The sequence below is a fragment of the Hemitrygon akajei genome, chromosome 15 (assembly GCF_048418815.1).
Source record: "Hemitrygon akajei chromosome 15, sHemAka1.3, whole genome shotgun sequence".
NCBI lineage: Eukaryota > Metazoa > Chordata > Chondrichthyes > Myliobatiformes > Dasyatidae > Hemitrygon > Hemitrygon akajei.
This window is the reverse complement of record NC_133138.1, coordinates 26933596-26949747: the sequence shown is the minus strand read 5'-3', so window position 1 is coordinate 26949747 and position 16152 is coordinate 26933596. Positions and strand designations below refer to the sequence as shown.

Here is a 16152-nt window from a genome sequence, read left to right as displayed (position 1 = left end):
TGTGTTAATATTAGTCGAGGCCACCAACAATCTAGCTTCATTGTCTCCACCCATAGTTAAAAAAAAAGGCCACCAACAGTCACTCCAAAGAGCTAATGAGAAGGTAGCATCTGATGTAGAATGCATGACTCCTCAGCCTCCAGGAGAGGAAAGGAGGACACCAAGAACAAAGAAATATCACCCACCCAGCAATTGGTATGCTCTGGGATCAATGAAAGATTTAAGTAGACTGCTGGATTGCTCCTGGGAACTTAGTGTTTAGCCATAACAATGTGTCTCCTCACGATCTCAAGAACCTCCAGTGCATTTCCCAGCTTATGATTTACTTCTGAAGTGCATTCTCCATGAAGCATTTTGGCAGGCAATTGCTAGTTAATGCTGTTTGAGAAAGCATATCGGCCGTGGCGTCAGAAAACTTCCAAGTCAAGAGGTCTTTTTCATCCTTATGAAAAAGCAAATACAGTAGATCTATGGTTTAGAGTTTCATGTGATGGTCAAGACCACTGCTAAAATAACCTTGGAGTCCACAATCGTATGAGGTAGAAATAAGAATATTATTTGCTGATTGAAGGTGGTCTTCATAATGAACATGTTACACTGTGTGATTTAAGTCAGAGAAATTATATTATAATGCAAGTGTTAGATCTCTATACAAGGAAATCTGCAGATGCTGGAAATCCAAAGCAACACATACAAAATGTTGGAAGAACTCAGCAGGTCAGGCAGCATCTATGGAAAAGAGTACAGTTGACGTTTTGGGCCAGGACCCTTCCTCAAGACTGGAAAGGAAGGGGAGAAAGAAGCCTTCCTTCAGAAACCCTTTCTCTCACCATTTGAGGAAGGGCTTCTCCCCTTCTTTTTCAGTCCTGATGAAGGGTCTCGGCCCAAAATGTTGATTGTTTACTCTTTTCCATAGATGCTGCCTGACCTGCTGAGATCCTCCAATATCTTGTGTGTGTTGCATTGGACCATCTACTTTGGCTACTAATTATGGAATTTTAAAAGTATTGATTGATGCAGTCGTAAGGAAGTTTCATTACAATGTTGAGGCAGAATACTCTTCCTTTAAATTGCACTGCACTCTTCAGAACTAGAGTAGTCCGCTCAGCCCTTCTAACTGTGTTCTACCTTATAGAGAAATCAGGGCCAGATTGTACCTTAATTCCAAATACCTGTCGCCTTATATGATATGCAACATAGCAGAAAGATTGAAAGAGTGCGGAGAAAATTTACAAGGATGTTGGCAGACTGAGGAGTAGGTTAGGACTTTAATCACTGGAGTGTAGGAGAATAAGAGGAGATTTGATAGAGGTAAATGCAAGCAGCCTTTTTCCACTGAAGTTGGGTGAGACTCAAGAGGTTAAGGGTGAAAGGAAACATTTTTAAGAGGAATCTGAAGGGGAACTTCTTCATTCAGAGGGTGGTGCGAGTGTGATTGAACTGCCAATGGAAGTATTGGATGTAGGTTTGATTTCAACATTTCAGAGAAGTTTGGACAGGGAGGTAGATGGAAGTGATATGGAAGACAATAATCAGGTGCAGGTCGATGACAGCATAATGTATTGGCATTGACTAGATGGGCTGAAGGGCCTGTTTCTGTGCTGTAATGTTCCATAACTCTACAAATAATGTTTTGCAATAGTTAATGTCACATTGGAAAGCATTTATTTTACCAGCCTGGGCATGCCTCAGTGTTGTAAATGCATTGTAAATAAAAAGAAACTATCCAGAGATAAATTGCTCGGTTTTATGAGAGTTATGTGCATGTTCCTAATGCTGTTTTAAAGAGATCTAAAAATACATTGTTGAACATTATGTAATAGAGTTCGTACATTGCTGTAAAACTGCATGAATTCTCAGCCGTTAGCTATGGTGCTTTAACCTTTTCTGTCAGCTATTTACTTTCCCATGCCAAAATCAAGGGATTTACTTTTGTGTTATTCAAAAATATTATCGTCAGTTATTGTTTTATGTGGTTAAAACAGCAATAAAATCACAATTTAATTAATAATCACTTAATTATTTACATTAAAAAAAGTCAACCAGCCAAATTACAATGATACAATATTAAAGATGTTGATAATGTATATTACAATCTTTTGCATGTAATTGGAAAGTCTGCAGCTATGTTTTTTTTTAATGTGGTCTTAAATTTAGTTTAGAAAATGTACACTAAATTCTGCTTGCTTGCTTTCTTCCCTCCTTCCCACATTCCTTCCTTCTGTCTCTCCCTTCAGCTCTCGTTACATCTCTCCCACCCCTCCTTTGAATGACTTTTTGCCTTTTCTCTCTTTCCCTGTGTGCCTCCTGCTCCACCACTCTGTGCTCTCTCTCACCCACTCAGCAAGTGCTCCATATCCTCTTTCCCTCCTGCACTTGCTGCTTTGCAGTGATGTCCCAGGATCTGTCCCTGCTCGCGGAGCTGGCAATGGTGGCAGTGCTGGGCCAGGAGCCAGACACTTACACGTTACGTAAAGAGGTTAGGAGCTGACAGGTTGAGTAGGTCCTGAGCAACTATGCAGGACTCCTCTTAGTGATAGAACCGTAGAGCCATACAGCTCAGAAACAGTGGACTCAGTTCAGAGCTGAGGTGAGTGAAGTTATCAGCTTTGTGAACCAGTGTGGGTAACTTCAGTCACCTCAGCCCTGAACTGATTCCACAACCGATGTTCCTGAAGAAGGGTCTCAGCCCAAAACATTGACTGTTTACGCATTTCCATAGATGCTGCCTGGTCTGCTGAATTCCTCCTCAGTAATAGTTATTTATTTATTTATTTATTTATGTTTTCTATTTGCTCAGATTGTCTCTTTTTGGACACTGGTTGTTTGTCAGTTTTTATGTGTAGTTTTTCATTGATTCTATTGTATTTCTTTGTTCTGCAAGGAAATGAATCTCGGGGTAGTATTTCGTGATACATGTGTACTTTCATATAAATTTCCTTTGAACTTTGAGTTCATGCAGACCATTATAACTTCTTCACCAATCAGGGAGGTCTAGTAGCTGCTTAGCTGCCTCCCCCACCCACCCCAGATCAGGGTCACCTGAAGCCATGGGAGCAGGTGATGGTTGATCGTATGAGCAGCTGGCACATATCACAAGTCCTGGTTATGCGGCCACTGGCACCATGCGGGCAATATTATTGAAAATGTCTGGGGTCACCCATCTTGTAAAGGTACTGCCCAGAAGGCCATGTGGAAAGACACTTCTGTGGAAAGATTTGCCATGGCAAGACCATGATTGGCCATGTCATATGACACGACACAAAACGAATGAACGATATGCATTGACCTTCATAAGGGTGGCACGGTAGCATAGTGATTAGCGTCAAGCTTTATGGCACCAGTGGAAGGGGGTTAATTCCTGCCCATCTGTGAGAAGTTTCTACGTTCTCCCTGTGACCACGCGAGTTTCCTCTGGGTGTGCTGCCTTCCTCTCACACTCCAAAGGCGTACAGGTTAGTAAGTTATGAGCATGTTATTTTAGCGCCAGAAGCACGGAGACACTTGCGGGCTGCCCCCAGCACATCATCAGACCATGCTGGTCGTTGATGCAAACAACGCATTTCACTGTATGTTTTCAGTTTCAACGTTCGTGTGACAAATAAAGCTAATCTTAATCTTAAAAAAAGTTAATCCTACCCTCCTAAACAGTGTATAATGCTCCGTTGTTCTTACATCGATGTCCTCTCTAAGAATCTCTTAGGTGTTGCTATTGCATCAGTCTCCACTATCTCCAGGCACCCACCACTCTCTCTGTAAAACAAACGACCTCTGACGTCCCCACGAACTTTCCTCCGCTCACCTTGAACAGAAGTCCTCTGCTATTGGCTATTGGCACTCTGGGCAGTGGGCAGTATTTGCCTCAATTTGTTTCTTCCAGATTTCCAAGGATATGACCTTGGAACCCTGTCTTGTCATAATCAGTACTCTTCAGACATTGTCCGACTGGTGTCAGTGGTTCCATAACTTATGATATGCACCAACTGCTCGTACGACTATCTATCACCTGCTTCTTTGGCTTTACGTGACACTGACCGGTGGGGGGGATGGGCGGTGGTTTCTAAGTAGGTGCTATGCTTGCCCAAGGGTGAGCTGCATGCTAGTGCAGTGATGGACTACATCTCCTTACATCTCCCTACATCTCCTTCTGTTAGTGACATATCTCCACCCTGCCACGCAGGACAGGACTATAGGGAGAATAAAATGGGATTAGTGCAGAATTAGTGTAAATGATCTTTATTGGTTGGCTTGGACCTGGTGAGTGGGTTTCCCAGCCAGCCACACAATCCTTGGGACACATTTGTCCCAGATTTTGACTCAACCCTGTTGAGCCATTTAGTGCCCCCTATTCACGGCTCATCAATATGGCTACCGTAGGTTAATGGATGCACAATTTCCTAGGTAGTGGAAAGGGTGGGTTCAGACTAGACACTGGAACTATTGGCTGAAATAAGATCCAGCCAATCAAACAGGCTAAGTCTCCATGCTCCCCAGTGGCCCATCTACTTTAGGCCTCATTTTCATCCTCAGTGGAATATTGGGATTGGTGAGTTAGTAACATAGGAGAGTACAGCACAGGAACAGGCCCTTCAGCCCACAATGTTGTGCTGAACCAACTAAAAAGTAAATCAACCCCTCCCTCCAAGAAAAGAATCTCTCCTACCTACATAATGTCGACATCCCTCCATCTTCCTCATATTCATGTTCCTATCTGAATGTCTCTTAAAAGCCTCTAATGTATTTGCCTCCACTACCATACCAGGTGGCATCTATCACTCTCTGAGTCCAAAAACTTACCCCTCACATCCCTCTTGAACCTACCCACTCTTACCTTCAACGCATGCCCTCACGGGAAAAATATCCTCCCTGCCTACTCTATCTCTGCCTCTCTTAACCTTATAAACCTCTATCAATCTTCAGAAATTTCATAGGGTGTTGTGTATGTGGACGGAGATGCCAGAAGAAGTGGCTGAGGTGGGTACAAAAACAATACTTAGAAGATATTTGGACAGGTAAGCGGATAAGAAAGGTTTAGAGAAACATGGGCTGTATACAGGCTCAGTTGGACACCTTGGTTGGCATGGACAAGTTGGGTGAAGGTTCGGTTTCCATGCTCATTACTGCAGAGCTCTAAGAACCTGTGCCATCAAAAAAGACGTTCTGGTGAGTAGATTAGTGAGGAAACATTTAGTTACTGTGGAAAAATAAAGAAGCATGCTGTGAATAACTTTGATTATATTTTTTATTTCAGGGAGTGGTGAAGCTTGTAAGCTGTTGAGCAGGAGGATCATGTAATATTGCAAGACTGCGACGATGAATTTCAAGAATCCTTTCTTTCTGAGTTGTTTTTCCAGTTTCTTTATTGCTTCAGGGAAGAGCAGCTGTCTTGAGCTCAGTGTATGCAGGTGAGTAGTGTTTCCTTTGTCTTATAACAGTAATTTACCAAGATGTTACCTCCCCTATACTTATCTCTTCCAGGGGAGCCAAGTTGTAGATTGTGATTTATGGTTTGACAGGAAAGAGCATGAGAAAGAATAGCAAGGAAGGAAAGCAAAAGAGGGAGGAGTGGGGGAAGGAAGCTGTTATAGAGAAGCACATTTTTGTACAGAGCTCTTTGTGATCCTTTTAGGATACAGGGCATGGTTGTATTTCTACTCTGGTAGAATAGAAAATACAAAGGAAGGCATACATTTATTTCATGTCTTTCCCAAATTCAGGTTGTCAAGATGTTCAACGGTTCTTTTTGAAATAAGGTTGCTGCGCTAATACCAGAAGCAGAGAGGGCTGCTTGAAAACTGCATGGTCTCAGAAATAGCAGTGAAATAATTGAACAATTTTTAAGTAGTGATTTCTGCTGAGTGATAATTATTGGCCAGGACACCTGAGAAACTCCCATATTCACAGTACTCTGCAAATGTCTTCGGCACATATACTGTCTGTAGCTAGGTGCCTCAGGCTTTTACACAGCTCTGTATATATCAACATGGAGCAGAGAGCGAGTTTGTAAATCCAGCGGGAGCAAAGGGTGTCGGGAATAGCGATGGTGGAGTGCCGCAGGAGGCATGTGGGACAGGTGGTGGAGAAGGAGTGCCTGGGCGGGGTGGTGGCACTGGGTGCAGACACACCCAGCCTTGAGACACCAGGCAAGGTCACTTGATTCCAAACAATTGGTTTATTGATCATTACAGAATATCTCTCTGGTGCTTCCCGTTCCCCTCCCTTCTCCCTTCCCCTTTTCCCAACCATCATTCCCCTCTCCCTGGCCCCTTCCCACTCTCAGTCCACAATAGAGACCCATTTCAGAATCAGATTTATCATCACTCACGTATGTCATGAAATTTGTTCTTTTTTTGTGGCAGCAGTACACTGCCATTCATAAAATTACTACAGTACTGTGTAAAAGTGTTAAGCACCCTAGCTATATATATATGTGCCTAAGACATTTGCACAGTACTATACCTCCAGAACAGTGCCCTGAGATCCTTTCTGTCATGCTGAAGGAGCAGGTGAAGCTTTAGTTGCTAGACACTGACAGGGCAGTGAAAATGATTGATTTCTCGATTTCAGCTGTTTGATAATTATTGGCCGGAATATCTGAGGGACTCCCATATTCAGAGTACTGTGCACAAATCTTAGGCACATATATATAGCGGGGGTGCCTAAGACTTTTGCACAGTGCTGTATTTGTCAGCGTGGAGTGGAGAGCGAATTTCTAAATCAGGCGGGAGCAAACTGTTGGGAATGGTGAGGGAGGAGTGCCAAGGGAGGGGTGTGGGACAGGTGGCAGAGAAGGGTAGCATCCAGACCATGCCAGCTGAGGATAAAGTAACTTGGGAAATGCTGGTCTGCGTACAGATCAGAAAGTGGCTGGTGCAGCCAGCACAAGTAGGTTCAATTGTATTGTTGATGATGTACAGTACTGTGCAAAAGTCTTAGGGAGATTCTCTCTCTTTCTCTCTCTCTCTCTCTCTCTCTCTCTCTCTATATATATATATATATATATATATATATATATGTATATATATATATCTAGGGTGCCTAAGACCTTTACACAGTACTGTATTGATCTTGTGTTTCGCAATGTACTGCTGCCACAAAAAGAAAGCATATTTTATGACATATGTGAGTGATGATGTATGTGAGTGACATATGTACCTGATTCTGATATGGGTCTCCAGTATGGACTGAGAATGGGAAAGGGGGGGGGGTGGGAAGAGGGGAATCGTGGCTGGGAAAAGGAGAAGAGAGAGGGGAGGGAGCGGGATGCACCAGAGAGACATTCTGTAATGATCAATAAACCGATTGTTTGGAATCAAATGACCTCAGGGCCGATTTCACCTGCACCTGTGCCACCCCCGCACTTGGCACTCCTTCTCTGCCACCTGTCCCACACCCCTCCCGTGATGCTCCAGTCTCGCTATTCCCAACATCCTTTGCTCCCGTCAGATTTACAAACTTGCTCTCCGCTCCAATTAACAAACACAGTACTGTGCAAATAGATGAAATCACATTGCTGATGATAGACTGCATCAGTGAGAAATTTAATGTAATTTCACCTTGAGTTTACATTTTGCATCTGAGGTTATAGATTAAGGCATGAAGCCATGATCTGCTGAGCCCGAGAGGACTACTCACTACATCACTCAAATCACCACGCAGCATGGCTGCAGGGCGACCACTTTGCACAGCAATGCGATTTTTTTTTGTTCTAATTGTTTTCTCTTGTAAAAAATTGGTATATTTTATGTTTATGTTCTTGTGAACGCTGTCTCTCTGATGCCAGGTGCCTGTGATGCTGCTACAGCTAAGTATTTCATTGCACCTGTACATAATGTACTTGTGCACATGGCAATTGAGTCCTGATAGAGGGTCAATTGAACTACTGCTGCTCAGTTAACGAATTTCACGACACATGCCAGAGATAATAAACCTGATTCTGATTCTGGGCTTGAAACACTGACTAATTATTCCTTCCCATAGATGCTGCCTGACCTGCCGAGTTCCTCCAGCATTTGCATGTGTTACTCTGGGTTTTCAGCATCTGCAGAGCCTCTTGCGTTTAAAACTTGACTTTGCCTTTAAGAGACCTTCCTTTAACCCCAACCCCTCCCCTTGAAACTGATGATTTCGAACTGTCAGACGCAGTCTGGAGTGAAGCGCAGGAAATGTTAGTAAAGTAAATTGTGTGGGAAATAAAGAAAGCACAAGGTTTGCTTTCGTTGGAATAGAGAAAGCTGAGAGGAGATTTATTTTTGGTTTATTAGATTACAAAGGACGTAGGCAGAGCGAATAGGAAGGGCCCACTTCCCTTAGCTAAGAAGTCATTAATGAGGGGTGAGGGTTCAAAGTAATTAGTCAAAGGATGAGAATACCAGATGTTGGTTGAGATCTTGCACTCATTGGTTGAAAGAGCAATCAGGGCCAAAGCCCACATTGCATTTCAGAAGTAGCTGGGTTTGAGTCTAAAATACAGTAAGCTATAAAGTCAGAGAACTGACAATTACAATATGGTACAAAAGTCTCAGGCATCCTAGCTATATAAACGTGCCTAAGACTTTTGCACAGTACTGTAAGTTCTATGGACCTACAAATACTAGAATTTTGTATAATGGTCATCAAAAAACCCATGAGAAGTACTTGGGATACAGATCACAGAACATCTTTGGTCATTTGTGATTAACACACAGGACAATCATGAATGCATTCAAACCCTGCCTTTGAAAGTTGCTTCTACGGTTTCCTCCAGGTGCTCCAGTTTCCTTCCACAGTCCAAAGATGTACCTATTGGTAGTTAATTGGTCATTGTAAATTGTCCTGTGATGTGCTAAGATTAAATTGGGGGTTGCTGGGCAGCACGGCTCAAAGGGCCGGAAGGACCTGTTCTGTGCTGTATCTCAATCAATCAACCAACCAATCAATCAATAAATACATAGATAAATAAAAGACTTATGGAAATGGAGAGCAATGGCACTATATCATGTATCGAGTGAAAGCAAATTTCTGTCTTGATGGTGATCAAACTTCCACTACTGGAAGTCATTCCATCAATCTATTTTGCTGAGATAAGATCTCACAGCCAAAAGGGATAGCGATTGACTTTATATGGAGGAATATAAATCAATATTACGTGTTTTAGTAATCACTTAGTAGTTACAAGCAGTCAGTTGCTTTGATTGAAACATAAACTGAAAGACACCTGCGTCTGAACTTGGATTTTTGTTGGAGCAGTTGATTGGGTTTTGATGTTCCCAATTCATGGATCAGAAGGAATGTTGCTTCAGATGCTCCAGGATATTGATCACTGCTAATTGGGAAATTCTTTATTATTGCCACATGTACAGTGAAGAGTTTGTTTTCCCTGCCACCTATACAGGTCATTTCATCATCTCAGTACATCATCATGAGAAAAGCAATCACCAAATGCAGACTATACAGAGAAAGTGCAGGCAGACAATAAGGAGCAAGACCATGATAAAGTAAATTGTGAGGTCAAAATTGCATCTTAATGGTCTTATAACAGTTTTGCAACAAAATAAACTGTCCTTGAGCCTGATGGCACATGCTTTTAGGGTTTTGTATCTTCTGCCACTGGGAAGGGAGACAAGGATATGTGTATGTTAGTGGATATCAGAGGTGGGAGCACAGGAAGAGAGCAGAGACTATGCTGGAACGAGAGATGCTGCTTTGATAACAGGAAGACTGTTTTCCCCTTAGGATTGATCTATTGAATCTGATGATTTTTCCATATCCCCTGTCCAGGTACAGGTTGCCAGGTTGAAAGGCTGGAAATTACTTCACAGGGGCTATGGAGAAGATTAAAGAACTGTAGGCAGGACTCAGGGAGAGATTGGAAGGGCCGCGGTGTGAGGGAAGAATGCAAGTGACGATGATGGAGGAAATCACAGGCTTCTTCAGAGAATAAAATGATAGGGCTGGGGATTTAACTTGATTGCAGAGGACGGGTGAAGCTCGTAAACCTGACCAGCTGGAAAGCACTAACATCTTGACCCAACAATCCACACCACTCCCTCTCAATCCCCCAACCATATTCCCTCACCCTACCCAAAGTCATCAAACTGAAACATTAACTTTTATTCTCTCTCCACTGAAGCTGCTAGTCATTTTCACTATCTCCAATATTTTCAGTTTGGATTTCTAAAATCTATAGTTTTTTTCACTTTTTATTATAATATTTAAACGAATAACCCTTCTCCAGCCTGCGGATTGGTCTGCAATATGCCTTGTTGGAGATGGGTTTCAGAGTTTTAATATTTGTACTTGTATCCTGACAAAAACTTTATTGTCTTTGGTGGCTAAAATCCCTCCCTTAGTGTTGTTAGACATGGCTTGCTTCGAATAATCCTGCCATTGCCTATAAGGAGGTTGTATGTTCTCCCCGTGACTGTGTGGGTTTCTTTCAGGTGCTACAATAGATAACACTGACAAACTCATAAATTTGACTTCACTCCCAAAGCCTGAGGCCTGATCTCACTTTAATGATCCTTATAGCACTGAATCCTCCTTAACTTTGTACACCTGCTTTTGGTATCCTTCTGGAGTGTCATCCTGCATTGTACAAGCATAGCACTTTACAGTACAGGTGGCCCGGGTTCAATTCCCATCCCTGCCTATAAAGAGTTTGTACGCTCTCTCTGTGACCACGTCGGTTTGCTCCAAGTGCTCTGGTTTCCTCCCACAGTCCAAGGTTGTACCAGTTGGGAGGCTAATTGGTCATTGTAAATTGTCTCATGATTAGCCGATTGTTAAAACAGGGGATTGCTGGGCAGGAAGGGCTGGACAAGCCTACCCCTTGCTGTATCTTAATGAAAGAAATGAAAAGTTGACTCTGAAACATTAATACAGAGTATAGAAGTGTACAGCACAGAAAGAGGCCCTTCAATTCTCAATGCTGCACTGAAATATTCATTTATTCATCCATTTATTCACTAATGTATTCCTCTAGCTACCTATTTCTTTAATTTAACGATACAGCACAGTAACAGGCTCTTCTGGCCCAATGAGCCTATACAGTCCAATTACACCCATGTGACCCATTAACCCACTGACTCATATGTCTTAGGAACACTGGAGGAAACCCACGATGCTACTTTATTTATTTATTATATACTATATATTTTTAAAATTATTATATGATATTATTATATACAATATTTTTTGTGTGCCATACTCTGCCAGAGCCTAGGCGACCACTTTTTTTTCCAAGTGGTTGCCTTGGAGGAAAGATTCTGTGAGTGGTCCCCCACGTCCTTCTCACAGCGCAGTGTTTTATTTTACAAGGCCGAGTTGCGAGCTCGACGCTCAACCCGGCACGGATGGAAAACGTGTCCAGTAGCGGCCTGACTGGATTTGAACTCGGGAACCTTCGCTCCGGAGTCCGGCGCTGATGTCACTGCGCCACCAGCCAGCTTATATACAATAACTATCTTATTAGTTATATAATTTACATTACTGCGTAAAAGTCTTAGTCATATGTATATAACTAGAGTGCTTACTAAGACTTTTGCACAGAACTGTATTTGTCAATGTGGGTGGAGAACATGTTTGTAAATCTGATGGGAGCAAAGGATGTTGGGAATGGTGAGGGTGGAGTGCTGTGGGAGCGCGTGGGACAAGTAGCAGAGAAGAAGTGCCGGGGATGGGTGGCGGCGCAGGTGCAGACACACCCAGTACTGAGACACCAGGCAAGGTCATTTGATTCCAAACAATTGGTTTATTGATCATTACAGAACGTCTCTTTAGTGCTTCCCCGCTCCCTCCTCTCCCCTTTTCCCAACCATCATTCCCCTCTCCCTGCCCCTTTCCCACTCGCAGTCCACAATAGAGAACCATATCAGAATCAGGTTTATCATCACTCAGACATGTCATGAAATTTGCTTTTCTTGTGTGTCAGCAGTAAAGTGCAATACATAAAATTACTACAGTACCATGCAAAAGTCTAAGGCACCTTAGGTATATATACGGTATGTGCCTAAGACTTTTGCACATTACTGTAATTATATTATTTACTTATACGGTATATATAATATATTATTTTTATACTAGTAACTAAATACCTAACTGAACTAATTCCTTCAACCATCACAAGGTAAATATCCCTCTATTCCCTGCACATTCATGTGCCTACAAGAGCCTCCTAAATAATCATATTCTTCACCAGCACCCCTGGCAGTTTGCTGGGCCTTTTCTCATGCTACTGCAGGAATTACAATACCACTAGAATTATAGGATCTTACAGAATAAAAAGTGGCCATTCATTCCATTATCTTCATGCTGGCTCTTTGAAGAAGATATTTTATTTTGTAATGCACTCCAGCAATTTCATTATAGTCACACAGCACAGAACAGGCCCTTCGGCCCCCAAGACAGCCGTGCCCACTTACACTCAGTTTAAGCTAATCCCATTTTCAACTCTCCTAACATACCTCTTAACTCCTCCAGGTTCAGCCACCTACCTCCTTATTAAGGACTATTTATAGTGACCAATTTGCCCAGAAGTCAATCTTCGGGCTGCTGGAGTAAACTAGAACAGGGAGGAGAGTCCCACAATGACACGCCAACTCCAGACAGTGAGCACCCTTCATCAGGACTAAGAACCAAGGAGGCAGAAGCCAGAATGAGAAGGGGGACCCTCAACCATCAGGCTCTTGAAACAAAGGGGATAACTTCAGTCAACTCGTCATTGAATGTAGACAAAAGACGGGCAACTAAAGGCCAGTTAGCTTAACATCTGTAGTCGGGGAAAATGCTTGAAGCTCTCACTAAAGAAGAAATAATGAAACATTTAGAAATGAGTGGCTCCATTAGGCAGACACAGCATGGATTCAGAATGGACAGGTCCTGTTTCACAAACTTACTGGAGTTCTTTGAGGACATAATGAGTGCAGTGGATAGAAGGGAACAGGTGGATGTCGTATTAGATTTCCAGAAGGGGTTCGATAAGTTGCAGCACAAGAGGCTTATAAATAAAAAACGGATACATGGAGTTGGATGAAGTGTATTGGCATGGATAGTGGATTGGTTAACCAATAGACGGCAGAGAGTTGGTATAAATGGATGTTTCTCCGGTTGGCAGTCAGTGGTGAGTGGGTTTTTGCTGGGCCCGCAGCTGTTTACCATTTACATTGATGATTTGGAAGAGGATACTGAGTGTAGTGTAGCAAAATTTGCTAATGACACTAAACTGAGTGGAAAAGCAAATTGTACAGAGAATGTGGGGAGTCTACAGAGGGATATAGGTAGGTTAAGTGAGTGGGCCAAGGTCTGGAAGATGGAATACAACGTTGGTAAATGCGAGATCATCCACTTTGGAAGGAATAATAGAAGAGCAGATTACTACTTAAATGGTGAAAGATTGCAGCATGCTGTTGTGCAGAGGGACTTGGGAGTGCTTGTTCATGAATCACAAAAAGTTGGCTTTCAGGTACAACAGGTTATTAAGAAGGCAAACGGAATGTTGGCCTTCATTGCTAGAGGGATTGAATTCAAGAGCAGGGAGGTCATTCTGCAACTATACAGGGTACTGGTGAGGCCGCACCTGGAGTACGGTGTGCAGTTCTGGTCTCCATACTTGAGGAAGGATATACTGGCTTTGGAGGCAGTGCCAAGGAGATTCACCAGGTTGATTCCAGGGTTGAAGGGGTTAACCTATGAGGAGAGATTGAATAGCCTGGGACTATACCCTCTGGAATTCAGAAGAATGAGAGGGGATCTTATAGAAACATATAAAATTTTGAAAGGGATAGATAAGATAGAAGTAGGAAAGCTGTTTCCATTGGTAGGTAAGACTAGAACTAGGGGACATTGCCTCAAGACTCAGGGGAGAAGATTTAGGATGGAGATGAGGAGAAACGTTTTTTTCCAGAGAGTGATGAATCTGTGGAATTCTCTGCCCAGGGAAGCAGTTGACGCTTCTTCACTAAATATATTTAAGAAACAGTTGGATAGGTTTTTACATAGCAGGGGAATTAACAGTTACGGGGAAAAGGCAGGTAGATGGAGCTGAGTTTATGGACATATCAGCCGTGATCTTATTGAATGGTGGGGCAGGCTTGATGGGCCGGATGGCCTACTCCTGTTCCTAATTATTATGGTCTTATGTTCTTAAATGTTCCCACCACCTATGGACTCACTTTCAAGGACTCTTCATCTCATGTTCTCGATATTTATTGCTATTTATTTATTATTATTGTTTCTTCTTTTTGTATTTGTGCAGCTTATTGTCCTCTGCACTCTGGTTGAACGCCTGGTTGAGTGGTCCTTCTCTGATTCAGTTATAGTTATTATTCAATAGATTTGGTTCCTTAAGTTTGTTACAGCCGGAGGTAGTAATGGGGACAAGCTCCCACTACCTATTAAATACTCCCATATGGGGAGTGCCTCAAATAGCCTCTGACAACCAAGTCCAACTCCTGGCCTTCATGCGTGGCTTAGCTTCTAAACCTGTCGGAACCATTTCACTGGCAGGAGAAGGGAAAAGGCAGGTTACTGGCACCTAAAGACCAGTGGCTTCGGGCAGATGGGGTTTGTCAGCCATGGTTGGCAGCTCACCTCGCAGAAGGAAAACTTTGATCTCAAACCTCTGCTGCCTTGCGGCTATGCCCACTCGTGGGGAAGGCTTTGGGAACTCGATGCTGACTGGCGACTCCTGCCGCACTGCTGGTACCAAACTGTATCGGTCTCTGCCGCTCCTTTGGGTTCACCAGTTGTGTGGAGAAGGTGGGGGGGGGGGGGTGCTTGCTCTCCATATTGTACAGCCCAGGCTTGCGAGTCTGGACAGCCAGGATGCAGCATCCATGGTCACCTTGACCAACAGAGCTGCTCATAGATTTGTTGAGTATGCCCACAACAAAATGAATCTTAGGGTTGTACGTGGGGACATATATGCACATGGATAGTAAACTTACTTTGCACTTTGGAAGGGAAGGGGAGGGGATAAGTGAGACCAGATGAGGGGTAAGGTGGGTGGGTGGGGGAGGGAGGGAGTTGATGCGAGTAGCTGGGAGGTAATAGGTGGAGGTGGTAAAGATGGAATCTGAGAGCAGAGGACAGTAGACTATGGAATAAAGGGAATGAGGTAGGGAACCAGAGGGAGGTGATGGGCAGGTCATGATGGAGTGCGGGGTGGGGGAGAAGAGAAGGGCTGAGAAGGCTACCAGAATGGGGGAAAACAAAAAAAGGTGGGAATAGAAGGGGAGACAGTGGAAAGTGGACAGGGGAGTAGATTTCCTAACTGAAAGCCCATGACGTTTTCCAGTTAACTCTGAACGTAAATGATGCATTGTGCAATCTACATATGATGATGTAATTCCAAAGTAGTGCTTACCAAGCCATGAAGATTACCCTTCTCACTCATCGCCAGGTAGTGTTCGGCTTCAATCCCATGAATTGTCACCACCCCTCTGCTCACGGCCTGCAGCCGAAGCTGAACTGGAAAAGAAGGAAGGCAGAAAGGTGAATTTTATTTCCCACAAGATGAAATCGAGCAACAAAGATGCAAATTTCAAGTAAAAGTTCAAGTCCAGGTTTATTATCGTTCAACAAAACAACATTCCCCTGGACTAAGGGACACAACACAGTACATATAACTCACACAAGACACATAAAGTAGTATCACCACAAATAAATTAACAAATAGATAAAATATATTCCAGAAGATTGACATTTTACATAAAGACACAAGCCAAAAAGTAAATAGTATAACACGACCGGTGCTTCATATCTGATGAGACCTGTGAGAAGGCAGGGAGTTCAGTAGTCTCATGACCTGGGGAAGAAGCTGTTTCCCATCCTAACAGTCCTTGTCTTAAAAGCTACTGTCCCTCCTGCCTGATGGCGGGGGTCAATAGATAATGGGATGGGTGGGAGGGATCTTAACAATGCTAAGGGCCCTGGTTACGCAGCACTCCTGATGAATATCTCAGATGGGTGGAAGACATGTCTTGATTTTTTGAAGCATGTTCATTGAGTGTGTGAGTAAATCTAATGAAAAAAGATCCAACATGGGAAAGGTTCCCACAGGCATTACTATTTTCAAACAAGAGAAAATCTGCAGACGCTGGAAATCCAGCATTTTGTGTGTGATATCGTTACTATTTTGGTTGTTCTGTAATGCGGCAAGCTGATGGACAAAGT

At 43.1% G+C, this 16152-nt stretch overlaps 1 protein-coding gene across 4 annotated transcripts in view; it reads right to left on the bottom strand.

The window, feature by feature from the left end:
• Window positions 1-16152, bottom strand: part of LOC140739227 (fibroblast growth factor 1-like) — an 88949-nt gene that overhangs the window by 3890 nt on the left and 68907 nt on the right. For all 4 annotated transcript variants that reach the window (XM_073067325.1, XM_073067327.1, XM_073067328.1 and 1 more), the window contains exon 3: window positions 15344-15447. In XM_073067325.1, the coding sequence (XP_072923426.1) occupies window positions 15344-15447 (104 nt within the window). The remainder of the gene's footprint in view (window positions 1-15343; window positions 15448-16152) is intronic.